General features: G+C 40.3%; 1 protein-coding gene across 2 annotated transcripts in view; it reads left to right on the forward strand.

The window, feature by feature from the left end:
• kndc1 (kinase non-catalytic C-lobe domain containing 1) overlaps positions 1-24,546 on the forward strand; it is a 216,175-nt gene that overhangs the window by 104,254 nt on the left and 87,375 nt on the right. For both annotated transcript variants that reach the window (XM_072557681.1, XM_072557680.1), the window contains exons 8-12: positions 2,095-2,209; positions 7,013-7,084; positions 7,214-7,275; positions 7,363-7,521; positions 10,137-10,214. In XM_072557681.1, the coding sequence (XP_072413782.1) occupies positions 2,095-2,209; positions 7,013-7,084; positions 7,214-7,275; positions 7,363-7,521; positions 10,137-10,214 (486 nt within the window). The remainder of the gene's footprint in view (positions 1-2,094; positions 2,210-7,012; positions 7,085-7,213; positions 7,276-7,362; positions 7,522-10,136; positions 10,215-24,546) is intronic.

Below are 24,546 nucleotides of genomic sequence, written 5' to 3' on the forward strand. Positions count from 1 at the left end.
GCACTAGTGTGCTAGTTTTCTACGTATTGTATACAAGTACCCCAAGTCCTTTTCTTATTCATAGAAGTATAACCAGGCTTGGAGGTTCCCAAGTCATGAATGGAGGGCACAGACTCGCATTCTATCATTGAGTAGTTCTTTTTGCTAGACATCCAAGCTTGTTGTTTTATATACTTAAAGCATTTTCCTTTAGGGTTTTGATTCAGTGATAAAAATGAAAGTTGTGTTGAGCTGACATTAGTGCTTCAATTTATCGAGAGTTGGCATTGCTGTGAAATTTTTTGCCACAGGACAAAACCCTTACTGCACAATTTTATTTCATCCTGTAGAAACCATCAATATATCAAATAATCCCTCAAGGGAAAGTTCTAAATATATTTAGAATAGTTACTCCTAAAGGAGATTATTATCTGACACTGAATGAATTTCTCCCCTGTTCTCTCACTCTGAATTAGGTTGGTTCATGCTATTTTCTGCTGATTGTTCTGTGTCCCAAGTGACAACTGTCGTGATAGCAATGCCATGTCTTTGGTCTCAAAACCGATGATCACTTTTATCATTGTGTCTTCTACTCTAAAATGAAAACTGTCATGAACATTTTATTTCTCTCCAAGAAGAATTTAGCGATCTCTCCTTGACATTAAACAATATTATCATCATTGAGTATAGCACCATCTCCATCGCAGGGTTACCATTGATTAGATACTTATGCTGTACAGCCATACAAAAATAATTGGGAATTCTAAATGTCATATCATACTTCCTGACCTGAAGCCTATCCACTACTGCATGGTGTCAGTCAGGGATGTTAGTGAATTCTCCTCATTTACCCATATGAATACAGCCCCAATAATACTCAAGAAGGTTCAGAATCTCCCTTCCTAACAGCACCATGGGCAAACTGACACCATTGAAACTGCAGCAATTCCCCCTACCAAGGAAACACAAACAATGCTAACCTTGTTTGTGATGGCCATGAATATTTTTTTTCAAAATCTGAAAGAACATTTTGTGTCAAAGAAGATGTCGATATTAATAGAATCCCTACAGTGCAGAAAGAGGTCATATGGACCATCGAGTCAGCAGTGACCTTCTGAAGAACATCCCAACCTATCTTTGTAACCCCACACTAACCATTGCAAATCCAGCTAATCTGTACATCGCTGAACACCACGGACTATTTAGCATGGCCAATCCACCTAACCTGTACATTCCTGGATACTGTTGACAATTTACCATGGTTATTCCATGGCTATTTCCCTGGGCACTATGGACAAGTGAACATGGCCAATCTACCTAATCAGTACAACTTTGGACTGTGGGAGTAAACCGGAGCACCCAGAGGAAACCTACGCAGACATGGGGAGAATGTGTAAACTCCATACTGACAGTCACCCAAGGGTAGAATTGAACCTGGGTCCTGTGAGGCAGCAGTGCGAACCATTGTGCATTGTTCAAAAATTGACCAATTTGAAACAACACAACCTGTGAATTGGAAATTAAAATTGTTATTTGAAAATCAGAGTTGTTGCCGAATAAAACTTAATGTATTTCTCTGGAAATCACACCTTATTAGAAATTGAGAATTGTCCAGAAGGAAGGGCAAAGTTACTAAACCTGTTCTTAGCCTTATGTTTGAGCATGCTATGTTGTTGCGAAGTGGAGAGCAGGATGTTGCATGACTTTTATTTTTTGTCGAGGTGTAAAACTCTCATTTGAAATAGAGAATTATTGTAATCATCTACTTGTGCCCTATACAATTCCACTAGATTTCCCATACATATCACCAAACTCCGATATGTTATTGTCATTCACTATACTACCACCTCAAAGAAGTACATTTTCTCACAAATGGATTGTCCTACCATTCCAGTGTCACAGTACAGCTTAATTACACTCCTAGCAATAAGTTAATGATTGTCTGTTAATGGCAGCCAGCTTTAGAATTTATCTGCCAATTCTGCTAACAACAATTTCACCCTTTCATTTAATACTCATGTGATCCTGACATGTAACTTGCTTGTATACTTGCGTTAACAAAGTTAATTTGTTCAGAATACTGATTCTTATTTCTCCCTCCCATTCCTGTACCAGCATATTTCATTAGAGGAGCTACTGTCTGAGGATGATAGACCCTTGAAAGATCATGAATTGTGGGCTCTGTGTCATGAATGTTTGATCAGTCTGCAACTCTGCAAGGATTATCCAGGTATTGTGCTACAAGGCTTTTTTTTGCTTTTCTTATCAATATTATTAAAATTGTACACATTTGTTTCCTTTTTCGTTTATGTCGGGAAGCTGCAGAGAAAATATTACACTGTAAACATAATCAGGTAATATGTGCTGCATCATATAATTTAGTTTTTAAGAACAACCTACTTCCCATAAATGTAATTCATTCCTGTGTTTATATTTATCAGTCACTATTGCCATCTTTGCTAAGACTCAGCAGTAGAAGTTGTTAATGTCTTAAAAGACACCCATTAAAGTTTTCCAAAAGTGATATGAAACTACAAATATGTTGTTGAAACTGATCGCAGTTGATTGTGGAAGGCACAAGGGCCTCAAGTCTGATCCCTAGTCTATGCTAAGCTAGATGATCTCAGGCAAATCAGCAATGGTGAGCTCTTATTAACCATATTTTCAGTTGTTAAGAGAAGAGTCAGATGTTGTTTCCATACCCAATTTCTGTCTAAACAATCATGAAGTGCTTACATGTAGATATCAAGTGAGGTCATGAAAAACTAGAACCCTGATGTCCCTTAAATCTGAAAAGTCTATTGAAATCCATAGACTCACACAAGAAAAAAAGATACCTCTTGGAAAAAGTAAAAAATGACACAGCACCAGGTTATAGTCCAACAGGTTTATTTGGAAGCACTAGCTTTCGGAGCGCTGCTCCTTCATCAGGTAGTTGTTGAGGTTAAGATCATACTCACAGAATTTATAGCCTCTTGGAAGATATTTTGGAGATCTCCTGGCACCTGCACCACTGTCCCCAAGTCAGAGTTTTTTGGAATATGTAGGGAGACAATTAATGTTTCCACTTTGGCAGGAAGAATAGAAACTAGCATGACATTTAAGTGAAGAGAGATTGAAGAACTCTGAGGTATAGAGGAATCTGGATGTCCTAGGGCATCAATCACAAGAAGTTAGTAAAGGTAAGTACTGAGGAAAGCAAATGGAATGTTGTTATTTATAACAAGGAAAAGGAAATGTATTTAGGGATATTTTACCAGATTTGTACAGGGTGCTAGTGAGACATTAGAGTACCGAGTGAAGTTTTGGTGTCTTTATTTTAAAAAGCAAGTAATTGCACTCGAAACAGTTCAGAGAAGGTTCACTGAAGAATGAGAGGTGATTTTACTTAAACATCGAAGATCCTGAAGCAACTTCACAGGGTGAATGCTGAAAGGATGCAGGAGAGATTAGAAATAAATGATACAGTTTAAATATAAGGAGGAAATGAAGCATTTTTTTCTGACAAGTACATGAATCTGTGGAACCCTCTTCCCTGGACAGCTGTGTGTAAAGGCAGAAATAGATAGATTCTTCACTGTCAAGGGAGAATGTACAACAAGTAGGCATGAAAGTGGAGTTGAGGCCATAATCAGATCGGTCGTGATCCTGTCAATTGGCAGAGCAGACTCAAGGAGCTTAATATTTGAAAAAATTATTAATCGCTGTAAGGCTCCAGAAGTAGGAGAAGGTGGTACACTTCTTCTTCATTAAAAATATCGTCCCCTTTGAAAGTAGCCTGCTCAAGACTGTCTTTACATTTTCAACTTCAGTCACCATATTGGGTTTTTCTGGATGCAGAGAATCACATTCATTCTCTCACACCTCAATAACTTCGACACATTTGCCACGCCACTAAAGGGGTTGAGACATCATTCCAATGTACAAATCTTTTTGCAGTAGTCCTTTTGTTTTTAGATTTTGTTTGATTTTTGACAAACTTTGAAATAATTTTGTCCCTAGATGTTGTGCATAGCCTTTACTTGGGATCTTGGCACAGTAAGACAAGGGCAGTCTTCAATACAAATCCGTGGGCTTGACCATGGTCAATCAGCCATTGAGGATGCTCAGAGTCAGGATGTTATCTACATAAGACATGAGGAGCTGAGGCAGTCCCTCACTTGTCTTAACTCTTTCTGCCATATTGTGAACTGGTCCTCTCCTGGAATGCAAGAGAGATAGAGAGAGAGATAGAGAGGCAGAGGCATCTATTAAAAGACACAAAAGAGAGTGGCACAGTTGTTGCTTCTAGTGCAATTGGGGAAGCATTCTGGGTGAGACAGTAGCAGCACAGAAGGTATGCAAGGTTAGAGTGAGTGTGAGAAGAGGGTTGCACTAATGCTGGCAGAGTGAAAAAGGACATCAACCTTCCTCCTATATTGCTGAGTATTCCTCCAGATGATTGAGATTGCACTGATTTATATGACAATCCTGGACCAGGTTGACAAGATATACTGTGTGGCCTCCTCTGCTGGTCTGCAGTGGGAGGGAGCAGGAAGAGCAGGTACTGTATGAGGATGAACATCTTCTTTTAAACATTCTTCAAATGTGTTAAGGAACACCACCCTGTTGAGCAGGCCATCCAGATCACTGCCTGTACAGCAGTGGACCAATTTCCCCCAGTCTAAATCGGGAGCAAATGTCAGAAAATGTGCAGGGTAACTCTGGGTGCATACTGAGCTTCCAAAGGTGGCACAGGTACAAGGGATGCTGGTCAATTCTGGAATATCTTAGCAGTAGCAAATTATTCCGAAACAATATGTGATATTGTTGTGCTGGAATTGGGTCTGAGGGGCACCAGACTGGGGTGGGAGAGCTAGTTACTGAGGTGAGTTTGGTAAGAAAGGGTGAGAATACTCACTAGGTATCAGGACCAAAAAAAAACCAAAAGGTTTGATGCAACTTGCACTTGGCCAAAAGATAAATGTAAGGTTCAGCCCGAGGTATTTGATTTATCTTTTAGTAGTGCTGCCTTTCTTTATTAATGTAGTCAACAAACATTTGTCTTAGTTGCTATTTGGTAACAGATGGCGACAGTAGATTTTATACTCATTCCTAAAATTGACATTGTAAGATATTTGTGGTTGAAACACATTGAAATGGAAAGGTTTTGTCCCTCTTGTACTCGCAGTGGTCAGAAAAGACTGGAGTTATTTTGTTCACCAGTTTTATTTGAGTGTGTGCAAAGGGAGTTACACACCTCTGCAGATAGTGCCCAGTTGCACTGGTCTATGACTCAGTATTATGGATATAATATTTTCAGGCATTTTAGGCCTGGTACAGGTATCCAATTAGATGATTCTGCACACAATATCTTACGCTTACACTATCACAATTTATTTTTCCTACATCATAACAGCACTTCTTGTTCCATATAAGTTACTTGCTACATTGTTCAGATGTCTCTCAAACTCCTTTTGGGCAGCTAGACAGTGATAATATACTGTTCTTAACAAGCTTGAATTGAAACTGTTCCTGTCTCACCTGACTTGCCAAAGCCTGTGTTTGGTGTACATGTTTTGTATATTTTTGATGTTTCTTTTGGTTCACTTTAAACAGAGTCTTTGGAAGAAAATTCAATTGTGTCCCAGAGTTTCATTTTAAACTGTTCATTTACTCAACTTGTCATATCATGGTATGTAGTTTAAACTTGCATTTCATGCCATAGGTGAAATACCTGTGGAACATTGAGGCCATTGAGGCCATAATCAGATCGGTCGTGATCCTGTCAATTGGCAGAGCAGACTCAAGGAGCTTAATATTTGAAAAAATTATTAATCACTGTAAGGCTCCAGAAGTAGGAGAAGGTGGTACACTTCTTCTTCATTAAAAATATCGTCCCCTTTGAAAGTAGCCTGTTCACTTCTAATATATATTTAATAACGGGATGAGTTAGCTGGTTTGCAATACAGAGTGATGCCAACTGTATGGATTAATTTCCTGCACCAGCTGAGGTTACCATGAAGAACTTTCCTTCTCAAACTCTTCCCTTATCTGAGGCAGCGTGACCCTCAGGTTAAACTACCACCAGTCATTTCTCTTTAAAGAGAGAGCAGCCCGATGATCTGTAGGACAATGGCAACTTTACCCTATATTACACATGTGTTTTTGCCATATTTACATTCCTGAATACATTTTGTTGTTGTGCATTTTGCTCATTCTCTGTAAATTATCAGAAACTCATTTGTCAAGTGATCCTTTCAGCTTCCCTTATCTAACTTTTACTTTCATGCCTGGTCAAGCCATTCCTCAAGTTCTTCTTTTAGATCACTTGGCATCCTTTGATTTGATTTGATTTGCTTTATTATTGTCACATGTACTGACGTACAATGAGGAGTATTGTCTTACGTACTTTACATGCAGAGCATACTGTACAAGTGGATCAGAGTAACAGAACAGAGTGCAGGATATAATGTGCCAGCTGCTGAGAAGGTGTTGGGCAAAATTAACATTAATATTCAAAAATCTGATAACAGCAGAGAAGAAGCTGGTCTTGAATCTATTCATACACATATACAAACTTCTATAACTTCCATCTGCCTGATGGAAGAGGTGGAAGAAAATATAACTGGAGTGGGAGGGCTCTTGGATTATGTTGGTTCCCAATGCAACGGGAAGTATAGATGGAGTCAATGCATGGGAAGCTGTTTGTGTGGTGGTCTGGGCTGTGTTCACAACCTTCTGTAGTTTCTTTCAGTCTTGGGAAGCACAGTTGCATTACCATGCTGTGATGTATCCAGATAGGATTTGCTCGGATTGAGGTTTTTATGAGAATGCTATTTATTACATCATTAACTATAGTGGACAAACAGAACTACACAAATGCTAACTTTGATTTGTTATCATTAATCAACTTAGCTGGCTGGACTGTATGGGCTTCTGATGTGTAATCATGTGGCATGATTAGTTAACTAATTTTGTAAATTATTTCAGTCAGCAGTATGAAACAATTATCTGTTCATAACTCCGATAACATTTTCTTTATATTTTCTAGAATACTTATGCCTGGAGTCTGCTTACATTGACACTAATGGAGAAGTTTTGTTTGTATCACCAATGTGCAATGGTATGGGGAATTGCATTTTTTAGTTTCTGCATTATGAATTTTATGTTCTGAATAAAGAATGTAAAATATTTTCAATAGTGAACAACCACTATAAGCTTTATTTCATTGGCATACATTATCTTCACTTAGGAAATCTGGATTCTTTCTATTTGGCACCTGAATTTGAAACACAAGGAGTGGTTACAGAAAAGGTTTGCTTATTATATTGAGAGTATTTCCTTGTAAAGCCTTAAAAAAAACCCTTTAGATTTCTCTGAGTTAATGTATTTGCTTGACAGGTTTGCGTTTATGGCATTGCGGCCATTTTGTGGGCAGCTGCTAAGTACAATGCTCCAGTAAATCAGAAGTTACCATTGTCTAGAAATCTCAAGAAGCTACTATTGGATATGGCAAAGAGAAACTCCAAAGAAAGACCTTCAATTACAGATGCACTGGAGGTACGTGTATCAAACCTCATATGTTCTAGCTAGCATTTTCTGTTATACTTCTACAAGTAATATCAAAGTAATCTCACTATTATTAAAAATAAATCTCTTAAAAACAATTCAATGACTTTTGATAAAATGTGTGCGCATTCTTGTGCTTCCTGGTTATGCAGTCTTAATCAATCCAGTCAGTTGTAGTCCTGCACCACCATCTATCTGTACTTGCTTGTCATTGACAATGGTAATGATAATCGAGCTCCAGTATTTTGATAAGGTAAGAATAGAAAATAGGTTCTGAAACATTGCGAATAATTAAAATACTTGAATATAAAAAAAGACTTAAAATTACATCCACCTCAAACCATCGTATTTTCGAAATCAGTGAAGAATATTCTTGCAGAATCACTTTTATAGGAGAGTGCAACTCATCATCTTAGAGCTTTAGATAAGGTGATATTTTACAGCATCATTACTAAGCAATGGGAAATGAAGGAAGATAATATTTTCAACTCTGTAAACTGGCAGGGCTTAATTAGCACCAGTTAGTTTATTATAAATGATGCAGGTGGAGTAATATTTTCACAAAGTAATAACAACTCAAGTAATCGAACCATAGTCTGTGTATGAGAAGGGGGCACCTGAATTTTATTTATCTGGGCTGAACAGCCCCAGTGACTCACTTGACTACAATCTGCTTCTGAAAGGGAAGATTAAAGCCAAACAATGATACCAATTTGAAGAAGTTATATTCAAATCTTAGCTTGGGAAAGAAGAAGTGTTCATGTATATTCATAGAATCCCTACACTGTGGAAACAGGCCCATTGGCCCAACAATTCCAAACTGACCCTCTGAAGAGTAAGCCACCCAGACCCATTCCCTTAACCTATATTTACCCCGAACTAATGCACTTAACCTACACATTGTTGAATACAATGGGCAATTTAGTATGATCAATTCATCTAATCTGCACATCTTCAGACTGTGGGAGGAAACCGGAGCACCCAGAGGAAACCCACGCAGACACGGGGAGAATGCGCAAACTCCACACAGACAGTTGCCTGAGGCTGGAATCAAACCCAGGTCCCTGGCACTGTGAGGCAGCAGTGCTGACCACTGAGCCACCGTGCTGCCCTGAATTGAGTGTTGGCTCGTATTCATAAAGTCATAGAGATATACAGTATGGAAACAGAGCCTTCAGTCCAACTCGTCCATGCTGATTCGATATCCTAAATAGACCTAGTTCCATTTGCCAGCATTCGGCCCATATCCCCCAAAGCCTTCCTATTCATATACCCCATCCAGATGCCATTTAAATGGTGTAAATATACCAGCATCCACCACTTCCTCTGTCTGCTCATTCCATGCACATATCACCCTCTGAATGAAAATGTTCCCCCTTAGGTCCCTTTTAAATCTCTCCCGTCTCACCTTAAACCAATGCCCACTACATTTGGACTCCCCCACTCCAGGGAAAAGACCTTGCCCATTTACCCTATCCATGACCCTGATGAGTTTATAAACCTCTATAAGGTCTCCCCTCAGCCTCCGAAGCTCCGGGGAAAATAACCCCAGACTATTCAGCCTCTCCCTTTATCGAAACCCTCCAACCCTGGCAACATCCTTGTAAATCTTTTCTGAACCCTTTTAAATTTCACAACATTCTTCCTACAGCAGGGAGACCAGAATTGCATGCAGTATTCAAATAGACGCCTAACCAAACCAATGTCCTGTACAGCCACAACATGACTTCCCAACTCCTGTAATTAATTTACTGACCAATAAAGTTAAGCATTTCAAACACCTTCTTCATTACCCTATCTACCTGTGACTCTACTTTCTACTATGAATCTTCACTCCAAGGCCCCTTTGTTCAGCAACACTCCCCAGGACCTTACCATTAAATGATTTGCCTTTCCAAAATACAGCACCTCACGTTTGTCTAAATTAAACTCCATCTATCACTTCATGGCCCATTGGCCCATCTGATCAAGATCCTGTTGTACTCTGAGGTAACCTTCTTTGCTGTCCTCCAATTTTGGTGTAATCTGCAAATTTACTAACCATACCTCCCATGTTCACATCCAAATCATTTATATAAATGACAAAAAGCACTGATACTTGTGGCACTCCACTGGTCACAGGCCTCCAGTCTGAAAAGCAACCCTCCACCACCACCCTCTGTCTTCTATTGTTGAGGCAGTTATGTATCCAAATGACTAGTTCTCTCTGTATTCCATGTGATTTAACCTTGCTAACCAGTCTAACATGAGGAACTTTGTCAAATACCTGACTAAACTCCAGTAGATCATATCCTCTTTGTTACTTCTTCAAAAAAACTCATTACACTCTTCTGGCATAGGAATCCTCAGTAACCATCTAGGGTGGTCTAAACTAGGATCAGTAAATTCTCCAGGCAGAGATCTTAATTTGTGATGTTCTTTCATTCTGCTCACATATGTTTGAAATGATCTATAGAAGTTAAAGTAACAGGTGAAGAGCTGAAGTTAGTTTATGGGAAAACATATTGTTTTGCTCTGTCCTGCAAATCCAGAAAGTTTACAGAAATCAGAAACTGCAAATGACATCATCAGTCTTTTTGTTCATGTATTTTTTTTTATTCTCACAGATTTGCAATGATTATCTCATTAAGCGAGGGATTGACAGCAGAGAGATTCTGATTCTGCTGAGGAATTCTGTTATACAGGTACATTTATATTCTCATTAAATAATTTTGTTCAGAGACCCTTCCTTCTTTGTTGCTGAAACATCAGTTTTAATTTCTGTTGCATGACTGCCAGAATTGTGATAATGTTGCTTACATTGGAATAAGCGCATGAACTACATGAAAAGAGGAATTAAAGCAATGCTTGAAATATCATAAAGTTATATTGTTTATTTTACTTCTTTTCCCCTCAACAGAGCACAGATTTTGGAGATTATTAACTTTGAGACTCATTTGATGCTATGGTGATATCATCATTTTCGAATCAACATTTCTTCTTTTGGCTTCTCCCAATTACCTTGAAGTTACCGCAATGCCAGTTAATCACCCTCCTCCATCTTCCCTATCAGTCAATTATTCCCCTTCCTATCTTGATGTGATTAAAGTTTTTCTGCATCTTTCCATCTGGTCTCAGGCCTTCCACTTCTCCTTCATCCTGATAGTTCAAACTCCAGCATTCATTTCAGTACATTTCCTTGATCTCTCCATCAGAAATGATTGTATCACTTCAAAACATTCATTTGATATTCTCGTTCTCAAAATTATAAATCTATGCTAAATCATATGTCATGTTTATGAATAATATATACTTGTGTTCTCTAAGTTTAAATGAACTCAGAGCTTGCAGTTTGTAAATCAGGTGCTCACTGATTTACATTAGGAATAACAGCGTAAAGTCGACCCCAGGTCTATTAGCAGAGGTCAACGTTATCAGTTCCCAACATGTTTTACACTGGTTGAACATCCTCAGATTTTGAAACCTTTAGGCAGAGTTTTACAATTTTCCAATGGCTTGGCAGATAGGCAAGGAGGAGGTAGAAAATTCAGTGTAATACGATGAGTGCCTTTTCCAATATCTGCCCACCTGTCCCATATGTACTGCAGTTTTACTCCCAGTTAGTGATGTCTTTTAATGGCTCAATCACTCTTGGGCCAATTGAGACTTTTGACTGAAGGCAGAGAACGAAGCCAGGTTTCAAGCTGCAGATGTCATTCCTGGAGTTACTATTAAGAAAGGGAGGATAGCTTTTTTTATGGGCCTCATGGACACTCCTGAGATTCCATTCGCTCCCCCAAGGAATTGCCCTCTCTGATTCTCCCAGCCCTGCCCTGATATTGCTTCATGGTCGTTGCTATCCACGTACCATTTCACACTGCTGTCTTGTGTGGCCTCCTATCATGGACTTGTTGAGGATCCTCATTACTCTATTTGGCTTCTTCTTGGTGATCTAAGAGAGTGATGCTGTGCCAACAGTGCACATTGCTATTACTGGTGCTGCTGGGACTAGAGGGCTGTTGGCCAACTGATTGTCCAGAAGATCTCCGAAGAAGGACTTCCTTCTCTGATAAAATGATAGATGTCTTCACCTGAATCACTGTCACTCTGACTGTGGGGCAATCTGCTGGAGTTGGGCCTGATTCACTATGGTCTTTATCACTGGTGGTGTTGGGATGAAGGGTGGGGAAGAGACCCCTCCTGGCAAAACGTATACCCTGTCAATTAAACTTAGTTAATGAGACAGGCGCAATCATTAACCTCCTGGTAAAAGGCCCTCTTGGTGACAGGGATCACAACATGGTAGCATGTAAGTTCAATTTGAAAGGGAGAAGTGTGGGCCCATGATTATTGGTGTAAATAAAGGTAACCAAAAGGATATGAAGGCGGAGTACACTAGGGTAAACTAGGGGAAGTTAGGTTAAAAGGTAGGATTGGACAGTTGCAGTGGCAAAATTCAAGATTTAATCACATGAGAAAGAAAACTCCTTGTATAGAATGCACCATCTATGGTTAAAAAAGGATATTAAGGATGATATGAAGTCGAAAGTAATAGTGTGCAAATCAGCAAAGTTGAGTGGAAGGTCAGAGTTTATGTACCAGAAAATAATGATTAAAAATATAATAAAGACCCAGAAAGCATGAGAGAAAGTTAGATAGTAATATTAAAAGAAACAAATCTAATAATTTGAATAGGAAAAGATTATCTAAAGCTAGCATTGCTCCTCTAGAAAGTAGCCAAGAAAACTGATGATTCTGACCAAACAAATGGCAGAGGCTTTGGACAGAAATTTTATGTTGGTATTCATGATAGAGAGATTGCAGCAGCCAGCAGTACAGAGGTATCTGAGATCTGAGTGTTCTGCTACATGCATCACAGAATGTCAGTCCATAGGTACTGCAAATGATCAGGAAGGCAAATGGAAGTCTGTACATTTATTGCAAGGGGATTGGAAGATAACAGCATGGAAGTCTTACCGCATGGTGTTGGTGAGACCACATCTGAAATAGTGTTTATATAGTTTGGTTTGTTCAGAGGTGGTGAAAGGCGGTGCTAAAAGACTACTAGTCTTTATCTTTTATTTGGATAATTAGCATGTGCAAGATGACCTTGTGCAAGTTGATTGATTTTGTGAAAAACGCAGCTCACTCACTTCAATAATTTCAGTCCGAGACTAGATCTGAAGTGATCAGTACGTTTATTATATGCTTGCGAGTGTGGTGCCTAAAATAGACAGGCAGAGTTTAGCAAGTACGTTTCTTATATAGGATTCACCACTCCAAACCCGGTGCCCATTACTATTGTTTATCTCTTGCCTTATCCGGCCTTGTGATTAACAAAGTGCAGGTTTTACTTGGCCATTTCACCACATCCTGCTGTGGTCCATTGTTAGGTATATCCTCCTTCACTGCCATCTGGTTCCCTTACTTGTAACATTTCCTCCCATTCCTCAACCATATTGAACCTTATCACCTTTATTTGGGGTTTGTTTTTTCGTTTTTGCAGAAGTGGGAAACAGATGCTTATAACTACTGTTTGTACAAGCATATCTGGCTTAACCTACATCCTCACAGCACCTTATCTATTTGTCTGTAACGTCTACCATTGTTTGCAGGCACGTTTCATTCTTGTATGCACATTTTAGCGAATACAAAACAATTATATATTTCCTTCACATAGTTTTCATTCTTGTTCACTTAGCTCTTGGTTGAAACAATTACACACTGGTGTGAGTTCATTTACCTTGCATAAGTAATTATGATTGCAGAAGTAACACTACCTATATCCCACAATTTTAATATAATGATCATCAGATTCAGGGTCTGCTCATTGCAACTTACGTTTTGAAATATATTAGTTGCTCTGACTTCCCATTCAAGCCCTTCCATAGATGAATGACATTCGCAATCAAGGCCTGATCAGGAAATTATGGGCCTGCATATCTGGATTTTCAGCTCCTGCGCTTAATTATTTGAGAAGTCAGGGGAATGGCAACCACCATTTTCCAAGTTCTTACTCTGCAAAAACACTAATCCTCAGCTGGGAGCAACAGAATGGGCCTCCAGTGCCTTGAACAGCTGCTGTGAATGTGTGTACATTAAAGTGGAGAGCAAGTGCAGACTTTACTTAGAGCTGCACTCCCTACTTTAGCAATCCTGGAAAATGAGTGAAAGGAGACAATAACCGAATGATATGCAGAATGAATTACATTAGAATTTGCCCCACTTTGTGCGATGGAACTTTCATTTGCGGCATCTAATAAGTGAGTGATCAGATAGAGTAAGAATGAAGATGATGCTAAAAATGTCACTAGTCCTCAGCCTGATGAAAGGCTACAAATTTGTTCTGCCACATTCTTCATGCACAACTCTGTACCAAGTAAGCCAGGTGCTGCTTCTTCAGAGAATTGCCTCTTCCCACACAGTTCTGTTCTCAGCATTATGGGCCACCTGTGTAGGAAGGAAAGAGGCATATGTAGAAATTCACACCAATGGGAGGGGATATAAAATGAAATCAGTTGTTGTGCAGGCAGCCGTTGGAATAATTATATTAACATGCATCTTTGCAGCTAAGTTATTAAAATGTGCTGTTTCCAGTCAAGTTATCAGCAATGGAAAAACTGGTGATTTTTCAAAGGTGCCCTGTGGTTAAATGAAACTGTGAGGTAAACATAGTAAAGTGGCAGATGGTACAGAAATCGTGAAAGATTGCAATAAGAAGCTATAAGAATTGAAAGATTCTTCATTCACAGCTACAAGACATTTTAGATTACTTTTCGTACTTTGCGGCAGATCAGAACTAGTTTTTAACTTAATGTTCAGGTCTGTAGTTCCACTGAAACCAGCACAATCAAAACTAAATATCATCAAAATGTTGGGGATAGCTCTTTCAGTCAGCGAGTAGCCTGCAGGACACTTTCTACAGGGAAAGACACTAAAGAGGGCCTGCCATGTATGTAATAGAAGCTTTTACAGTGAGCAAATTATGACCCCTGAGGCTTCTTTGGTGTTAGATTCTGCAAACCTGGATTGTGTAGGTCCAGTACTATTCTCTGTTAATCACTCAGTCATGGCCATATACGTCCGTGACAGGATGGTGACTGGCTTGGAGGAAAACTTGCAGGTGGTGATGTTTCCAATGTATTTGTTCCCCTTGTCCATTTAGATGGACATGATTATAGGTATGTAAGTTGCTTCTTCAGTCTGCAGTCCATGTTGTAGATGGTACACACTGCTGCTATTGAGCATCAGTGTTGGAGGAAGTGGATGCTTGTGGATGTGGTGCCAGTCAAGTAACCTGTGTTGTCCTAGATGGTATCAAGTTTTTGAGTGTTGTTGGGTTTGCACTCATCCAGGCAAGTAGAGAATATTCATCACACTCCTGACTTGTGCCTTGTAGATGGTGGGCAGGCTTTGGGGAGCCAGGAAGTGAGTTATTCACTCCTCTATTCCTAGCCTCTGACCTGCTGTTGAAGCCAATATTTAAATGGTAAGTCCAGTTGAATCTCTGGTCAATGGTAACCCCCAGAATGTTAATAGCAGGGGATTCAGTGATGGTAATGCCATTGAATGTCAAGGAGCAGTGGTTAAATTGTCTCTTATTAGTAGTGATGGCAAATTTACTTGCTACTTGTCAGCTCAAGCCTGGATATTGTCCAGATATTGTTGCATTTGAATATGTATTGCTTCAGTATCTGAGGAGTCATGAATGGTCTTGGATTTTGTACAATCATCAGCGAACATCCCCACTTCTGATCTTATGGTGGAGGGAAGATCATTGATGAGGCAGCTAAAGATCGTTGGACCTAGGGCCTGAGGAATTCCTGCAGATATGTCGTGAACCTGAGAAGACTGAGCTCCAACAACCATGACCATCTTCCTATCTGCTAAGTATGACTTCAACCAATGGAGAATTTCCTGATGAAGGGCTTATGCCCGAAACATCGATTCTCCTGTTTCTCGGATGCTGTTTGACCTGCTGTGCTTTTCTAGCACCACACTGTGGACTCTGATCTCCAGCATTTGCAGTCCTCACTTTCTCCCAGTGGAGAGTTTGCCCAACTTTGCTAGGGTCTCCTTGATGTCACAATCGGTCGAATGCAGCCTTGGTGTCAAAGGTTGTCACTCACTCCTCCTCTCTGGAATTCAGCTCTTTTGTCCATGTTTGAACCAAGGCTGTAATGATGTCAGCAGCTGAGTGGTCCTGGCAGAACCCAAACTGGGCATCACTGAGCAGGTTATTGCTGAGCAGGTGCTGCTTGATAGCCCTGTTGATGACACCTTCTATCACATTACTGATGATCGAGAGTATACTGAATGGGCAGTAATTCACCACTTTGGATTTGTCCTGCTTTTTATGTACAGGACATACCTGAGCAATTTCCCAATTTGTGGAATACATGCCAGTGTTGTAACTGTACTGTAATAGCTTGCATAGGGGAGTGGCAAGTTCTGGAGGACAAGCCTTCAGCACTATTACCAGAACGTTGTCAGGGCCCACAGCCTTTGCAGTATGCAGTACCTCCAATTGTTTCTTGATACTATGTGGAATGAATCAAATTGGTTGAAGATGGGTATCTGTAACGCTGGGGACCACTGGAGGAGGCTAAGAGAAATCAGCCATATCTTTTTGCACTGATATGATGGGCTCTTCCATCATTGAGGATGGGAATATTTGTGGAGCCGCCTCCTCCAGGGAGTTTTTGTAATTGTATGCCACTATTAATGCCTGGATGTGACAGGACTGCAGAGCTTTGGTCTGATCCAATGGTTGTGGGATCGCTTAGCTTTGTCTGTCACTTGCTGCTTAAGCTGTTTGGCATCCAAGTAATCCTGTTTGGTGGCTTCACCAGGTTGGCATCTCATCTTGAGGTATGCATGGTGCTAATCCCAGCATGCTCTCCTGCACCCTCCATTGAATCAAGGTTGATCCCTGACTTGATGGCAATGGTTAAGTGGGGGATATGCCGGGTGATGAAGTTACATATAGTGCAGAGTACAATTCTGCTGCTGTTGATGGCCCACAGAGCCTCATGGATGCCATTTTGAGTTGCTAGATCTGCTCAAAATCTGTCTCATTTAACATGGTGATAGTGCCACAAAATACAATGAGGTTATTCTCAATGTGAAGGTGGGACTTTTTCACCACAAGGACTGTGCAGTCTTCACTCTGACCAATAACTGTGCTAGAAAGCTGCATTTGCAACTGGCAGATTGGTAAGGATGAGGTCAAGAATGTTTTTCCCTCTCGTTGGTTCCCTTACCAACTGCTGCAGACCCAGTCTAGCAGATTTGTCCTTTAGGACCTAAAAGGATCATTCGGTAATGCTGCTGCCAAGCCACTCTTGGTGGTGGACATTGAAACCCCCACCCAGAGTACATTCTGCACCCCTACATCCTCTGTGCTTCCTCTAAGTGTTGTCCAATATGTAGGAGTACTGATTCATCAGCCAAGGGAGGAAGATCCTGCCGGTAGAACAGGACATATCTAAAGATGGCGATGGTGGTACCTGGGATGTTGTAAGGTGTGATTCTGTCAGCACATGTCAGACTGTTGTTTGACTAGGCTGTGAGGCTGTTCTCCCAATTTGGCACTAGCCCCCAGATGTAAAGAGGACTTTGCAGAGTCTGACAAGGCTGCTTTTGCCGTTGTCTTTTCCGGTGCCGAGGTCAATGCTAGGTGGTCTATCCGCTTTCATTTCTTTGCCAATGTCTTTGTAGCAATTAATTCAATGAATGGCTTGCTGGGCTATATCAGAGGGCAGTTAAGGGTCAACCACATTGCTAGGCTCTGGAGTCACATGTAGGTCAGACCAAATAAGGATAGTAGTTTCCTTCCCTGAAGGACATTAATGAACCAGCTGAATTTTTCCGACAAACGACTACAGTTATCTGTAGATTCTTAATTCTCAGTTCTTTAAAACTGGAAACTGGATTCACATTCCACCATCTGCCACGGAGGGATTCGAATCTGAGTCCTTAGAACATTAGCTGAGTTTCTGGGTTAATAGTTGGGTGATAGGCCATCAAATCCCTCCACCCCTTTCATTTTGTCTTCAAGTCAACATGAAGAACCAGAGGCTGTCTGCTTGGAGACTAGGGCTGAAAATGTGTTGCTGGAAAAGCACAGCAGGTCAGGCAGCATCCAAGGAGCAGGAGAATCGACGTTTCAGGCATAAGCCCTTCTTCAGGAAGCCCTTCTTCCTAAAGAAGGGCTTATGCCCGAAACGTCGATTCTCCTGCTCCTTGGATGCTGCCTGACCTGCTGCGCTTTTCCAGCAACACATTTTCAGTTCTGATCTCCAGCATCTGCAGTCCTCGCTTTCTCCTGCTTGGAGACTAGGCCCAAGGCTGATGACTTTTCTCCACCTCCTGATCAGACAAGGCATGACATGAGAGCAGTGCGGCACAACTCTGTAGGTTCCTTGTTTATTTATTTCAGAACTTGTTTGTAAAAGATTTTTTTTTGTGCGTTTTATCACAAAAGGAAAGATCTTTCAACTTCCTTCTTTATGACTGTCACAAACGCGTTGTGTTGTTAAAGTTGTACTGGAAAGCCATTTGGTCTTTAGCCTTTATCGCAATATTGTAGTCTAAAGGACTTAGTAATGGGATGAAGCAGATGGATAGCAAGATGGGAAACTGTGGAGAAACATGGTATGAGATGGTACCCGAGTGGAACCAGAGCTCAGTAAGTAATCAGTCAGCCCGTCTGGATTGCAATCATCTTGGAAGGCATCACCTCCTTCCCCTGCTATTCCCAGTCCAATGGCTCCGCCCTTAAAAGAGCAAGGTGGTGAATGTCACGGCAGTTCCCCATGACCTAAAGACTGCCTCCAGTGAGTACTGTAGGGCTATACCTTAGCAGCCCAGCCCCTAGAATATTGCCTGAGGATTCAGGGATTGCTTCACAATGTTCAGCCAGCCAGTAACATGGGTTCCGCTTCACTGAAAACGGTGAATAATCAAATGAGCAGGAAGCACAAAGCTTGTGTGAGGTGGACTGAAAGAAAACCACAACGCCTACACATCAAGAACCAAACTGATTGTTAGCCTGAATCTGTGAGGAATGTTGGAAAACATTTTCTGTCAAGATTTATAGCACACAAACAGCTTTTTACTTCAGCAGCCATAAACAAACAGGATTTCTGCAGACTTGCTGTGATGAAGATAAAGGAAGGGGACAGGAACTGGGAGGGACAGGAGTTTTCAGTTCAAATGCAAGGAAAACATTAATTACTGAAGAATTCTTTTCAAATAGCCACATTATATTGTAATGATAATTATGACTTTTGGAATATTAGTTACATTGGACAACATGCCCTGCTTGGTTATTTTAGTGCTAAACATTGAATGGGAAAGTTAATTTTTTTGCGGTCTATATTATGTGAATAACTTCAGTTTGTTTTTGGGCCACTACTTTTCCTCTGACTCGGGAAGCTGCAAAATAACAGAAGGCAGCAGAGACCTGACAAACATTTGCTGCCTGAAAAGTTCATTTACTTTAGGAAGGGTCTTTATTTGGCTCAGTCAACTGCTTTTCAATTGAATTTTATAATTTTTGACCAATAATGATTTAATAGTCTTACCACCATCTCATATGAACACTGGGTGTCAAAGATACTGTCACTTAAACACATGACGGGAAATTTGTTGTAAATATTTGCTCCTCCCATTCATTGGTATTAATAATGTTTTTGATAAACTGATTATACACCCACATTTCAGCAGAAAATACAAGAACAGGCAAGTGCAATGCAGAGGGCTACAGAATTATTTTCGAAATAAATACCTGCACATTTCCCTGGAGGAGGATCAAAACCCCTGCTCAACGAGAGCAAAAAAAAACAAGGTCCTCAGTGTAACAGTAGGTGAGAATCTGGGAATGTTCTGCTAAATTGTTAAACATTTTCAAAAGGGTATATTGTGCAGTTGGTGCAGTACCGCTATATGGCAGCTGATGGTGCTGATGGATTTCATAAATGTTTTTATGTCCATTACAATATTAGCACAAAATCTAATATATAAAGACCACTTTTAGATTGCTATAAGTCCCTTCCGGTACTTCTACAAGGCCCTACTCTTTAAGGACAAAAAGAACCTGTTGACCTATTGTGCTTGTTTAAGCTGAACAAAATAAGCAACAGGTATTGTCTGGTTCATTCCTCTGGGTAATGCCTTGACCAATCAGAGTCAACCAACCGATTTAAATTTAAGTAGGTGAAAGTGAGGACTGTAGATGCTGGAGATCAGACTCAAGATTAGAGTGGTGCTGGAAAAGCACGGCAGGTCAGGCAGCATCTGAGGAGTAGAAAAATCGACTTTTCGGGCAAAAGCCCTTCATCAGGAATCAACAAATCAACATTCTGTTCTTCCCTTTACATTGGTATTCTTGTGAATTGTCCTGACAAGTGCACAACAAAAAGCTTTAACAATATGTGGGATTTCTTTTGCAGCAGCAGCACTCAAGTTCTGTTGTATCAAATGACTGTTTATTACAGCAAAGCTATGTGCTCCATGTTTCATTTGTCATCCAGGTTTAAGTTTGAACAGCAGGGTTTTCTGTGTCTCAGGAAGCCTGACAGACAACGAGAGACAAAAGACATAGGACTTCAGAGCAGGAGTACACCATTTAGTGCTTCACGGTTGTGCTAACGTTCAATAAGATCATGACTGATCTGGTTCTGTTCTCGATTTCATTTCACTGCCCTGACTGTGTCCTGTTACCTTGATTCCCTTGTCTATCTGAGTCAGTCTTGAATAAGTTCAGTGACCTAGCCTCCATTGCTTTCTGGAGAAATGAATTCCATGCCTTTAATGAGCCTTCAAGGGAAAATATTTTTCTTCACCTCTGTCTTAAATGGTAAACTTCTTATTGTTAAACTGTGTCAACTCATTCTAGTCCTCCCCATAAGAGGAAACCCCCTCCCGATATGTACCGTATTAAATCCTCTTGAGATCTGATCTATGTTTTAATAATATCTTCTCTCATTGTTCTAAACGCCAACCCATCAAACCATCCTTCATAAAATAAGCTCTTCATCCAAAGAATGAGTTAAGTGATCCTTTGCTGAATGGCTCCAAATTCAGCGTCAGTGTATAAGTAGTAAGGAGAAAGAACAGTACACAGCACTCCAGATGTGACTTCAATTTGGCACTATACAGCTCCTGTAAAATTTCTCTACTTTTACATTTGTTTCTTCCCACAGGTGTGCAACTTAGGTAGATCAGCCATGCTGAATTGCCCATAGTGTCCAGGGATGCACAGGCTAGGTGGATTAGCAGATTGCCCAATGGGAAATACAGACTTACAAGATAGGGTAGGGATGGTGGGTCTGAGTGGAATGCTCTTCGAAGGGTTGATGTGGACTTGTTGTGCCAAATAGCCTGCATCTGCACTGTCTGGATTCTATGATGATCCTATGATACCCAGAACTCTCTTTCTCAGAGCTCTGCCATGTCTCTCTATTTAAATGGTCTTTTTCTTTTCTATTTTTTCAAAATGGATGAATTCATATTTTCCAATATCATCATCATCTGCTACATTTTTGCCCAGTCGCATAATCTTCCTCTCTCCATCTGCAGATTCTCTCTACTTCACTGGATCAAAGAATTGCTTAGGTGCAGAAAGAACCCAAATGGTCCATTCTGTACCAGTTCGCAAAGCAATTTCACAAGATGCCAAACTCCTGCCTTTTCCCCTGCACATTGTTTCCACTTAAATTATCATTTAGAGCTCTCTTGAATGCCTCGAATAGTGGTAGAGATGTACAGCATGGAAACAGACCCTCCAGTCCAACTCGTCCATGCCGACCAGATATCCTAAATTAATCTAGTCCCATTTGCCAGCATTTGACCCATATCCATTGTAAACTCTTCCTATTTATATGCCCATCCAGATGCCTTTTAAGTGTTGTAATTGTATCAGCCTCTAACATTTCCTTTGCAGCTAATTCCATATACGTCCCACCCTTTGCATGAAAAAGTTGCCCCTTAGGTCTCTTTTATATCCTTCCACTGTCACCTTAAGTCAATACCGTCTAGTTTGGATTCCCCAACCCTGGGGAAAAGACTTTGGCTATTCAGTCTATCCATGCCCCTCATGATTTTAGAAACCTCAATAAAGTCATCCCTCAGCCTCTGATGGTCCAGAGAAAATAGCCCAAACCTATTCAGCCTCTCCCTTTTGCAAAAAACCCTCTAACCCTGACAACATCCTTATAAATCGTTTCTGCATCCTTTCAAGTTTAACAACATTTTTACTTCAGCAGGGAGATCAGAATTAAATGCAGTATTCCAAAAGTGACCTGGCCAATCTCCTGTACATCTGCAAAATGACTTTTTTGAACCTACTACTTTTACACTTCTGGGCTGTACAATCCATTCTCAAACTGTCTGCTGTGTGATGTTTCTTTTCACCTCATGTTTGCTTCTTTTGCAAAAAGGCTTTAAACTCTGCCCATTAGTTCTTGATCTTTTACACATGGGAACAGTTTCTCCCGATCTACTCAGTCGAGACCACTTGGGATTTTGTAAACTTTGATCAAATCTCCCCTTAGCCTTCACCTGTCCAAGGAAGGCAATCCCAATTTTTCAAATCTATCCTCATAAATGAAGTTTCGCATCCCTGGAAGCATTCTTGTAAACCTCATCTGTACTCTTTTCAATGCATTCACTTTCTCCAAATGGCATGACACCCAGAGCTGTTCACAATACTCTAGCTGAAATCTAATCACTGTCTTTTACAAATTCATATAACTTTCCTACATTTGTACTCTATGCCCCTAATAATGAAGCCTAGAATACATTGGCAATGGATAATCTTATTATAGGACTTATAGGAATTATCCATTCCTTCAAGGTGCAAAACTCAAAAAAGGTAAGCCAACGGTGACTAACAAAGGAATTTCTGAATTTTATCAGATTTAAAGAAAGGGCTATCTTGTTGCCAGAAATAGAAGTAAATGGTTTTCATAATACAATAAATGAGGAACAAGAAGCTGATAAGGAAAGGGAGAACAGAATGTGAATGTATTTCAGCAAAACATATAAACATAAACTGTAAAAGCTCAATAAAAAGGAAACAATTATCTAAAACATAGGTGGTTCCATGACAGGGCGAGTCAGTAAAATATAGGATAGAGAAATAGCAGAGAAGTTAAATGATTACTCTATGTCTGTTCTTACTGAGGAAGATACAAGATATCTATTAGAAGAAGGGATCCAAGTAACTGAAGAGAATGATGAATTGAAGGAAATTAGTTCTAGCAAGAAAACTATACTGGAGAAATTAATGAGACTAAAAGTCAATAAATCCCCAAGACCTGAAGGTCTCTCTCCCCTTTTAAAGGAGCAGGCTACAGATGGTCGATGCATTGGTAGTCATTTTCCAAACTTTTATGGATTCTGGAATGTTTTCTGCAGATTGGAAGATAGCAAATATCACCAACTACTAAAGAAGTGAGTCAGAGAGAAAACAACAAATGGACCTATTAGCCTTCTGTCAGTCATAGAATCATTGAATCCCTATAGCCATTTGGCCCAACAAGTCCACACCAACCCTCCAAAGACTATCCCACCCAAAACCCATTCCCCTGTCCTATATTTACCCCTGACCAATGCACTTAACCTACACATCCCTGAACACGATGGGCAATGTAGCATGGCCTTTACCTGCACATCATTGGATTGTGAGATGAAACCCACACAGACATGGGAACAATGTACAAACTTCACACAGTCGCCCAAAACTGCAACTGAACCTGGGTCCCTGGCGCTGTGAGGCAGCAATGCTTACCACTTGGCCACTGTCATGGAGAAGGTGCTAGAATCTATGTAAAGGATAAACAGACACTTGGATAATAATAATGACTGATTGGGAGTAGTCAGCATGGATTTGTGAATGGGAAATGCCGTTTGATGAACATATTGAAGTTTTTTGAAGGTGTTAATAAAAAGATTGATAAAGGTGGCCCAATGGACATAGTGTAGTTAGATTTTTAGAAAGGTTTTGATAAATTTACCAGATGAGACTGTTAGGTTAAAGTACGTTGAACAGGAGATAGTGTACTGGTGTGGATTAATAATTGGTTTACAGACAGAAAACAAAGAGAAGGAATAACTGTGTCATTCTCACATTGGCAGGCTCCAGCTGTTCACAATATATATCAATAATTTGGGGGTGAGAACAAAATGTAATATTTTAAGTTTGGTGAATGATACAAAGCTAACTGAGAATGCATGTTATGAGGAACATGCAAAGTGGTTTTAGGAAGATTTGAACAGGCAGTGAATGGGCAAGAACATGGTAGATGGAATATTATGTGAAAAAAAATGAGGTTATCCACTGTGATAAGAGGAATGGATGTGCAAAGTATTTCTTAAATGGCAGGAGGTTGGAATGTACAAAGGAACTGAGGTGATCCTGCACAACTTTTAGCATAGTTCTTTGTATCAAATTATATCACTTCATACTTTTCCAATGAATTTCATCTGCCACCTATCCAGCCACACTCACAATGTAGCAATGTCTTTTTAAGGCTCCTACACTTTCCTCTTCACAGTTTACAAATTTTCCAAATTTTGTCTCATCCATACACTTTGAAATTGCCCCTGGCAAACCACTGGGAAAAAGTGAGGGCGGCAGATGCTGGAGATTATAGTCGAGAGTGTGGATCTGGAAAAGCACACTTGTCAGGCAGCATCTGAGGAGCAGGAGAATTGACGTTTTGAGCATAACTCTTCATCAAGAATGAGGCTTGTGAGCCAAGGGGGCTGAGAGATAAATGGGAGGGGGTTGGGGGGAAGGTAGCTGGGAATGCAATGGGTAGATGAAAGTGGGGGTGAAGGCGATAGGTCAGAGAGGAGGATGGAGCGGATAGATGGGAAGGAAGGTGGACAGGTCAAGAAGACAGTGCCAAGTTGGAAGGTTAGATCTGGGATAAGATAGGGGGAGAGGAAATTAGGAAACTGGTGAAATCCACATTGATTCCTTGTGGTTGGAGAGTCACAAGGTGAAAGATGAGGCATTCTTTCTCC

Source organism: Chiloscyllium punctatum, chromosome 38 (genome assembly GCF_047496795.1).
Source record: "Chiloscyllium punctatum isolate Juve2018m chromosome 38, sChiPun1.3, whole genome shotgun sequence".
Classification (NCBI taxonomy): Eukaryota; Metazoa; Chordata; class Chondrichthyes; order Orectolobiformes; family Hemiscylliidae; genus Chiloscyllium; species Chiloscyllium punctatum.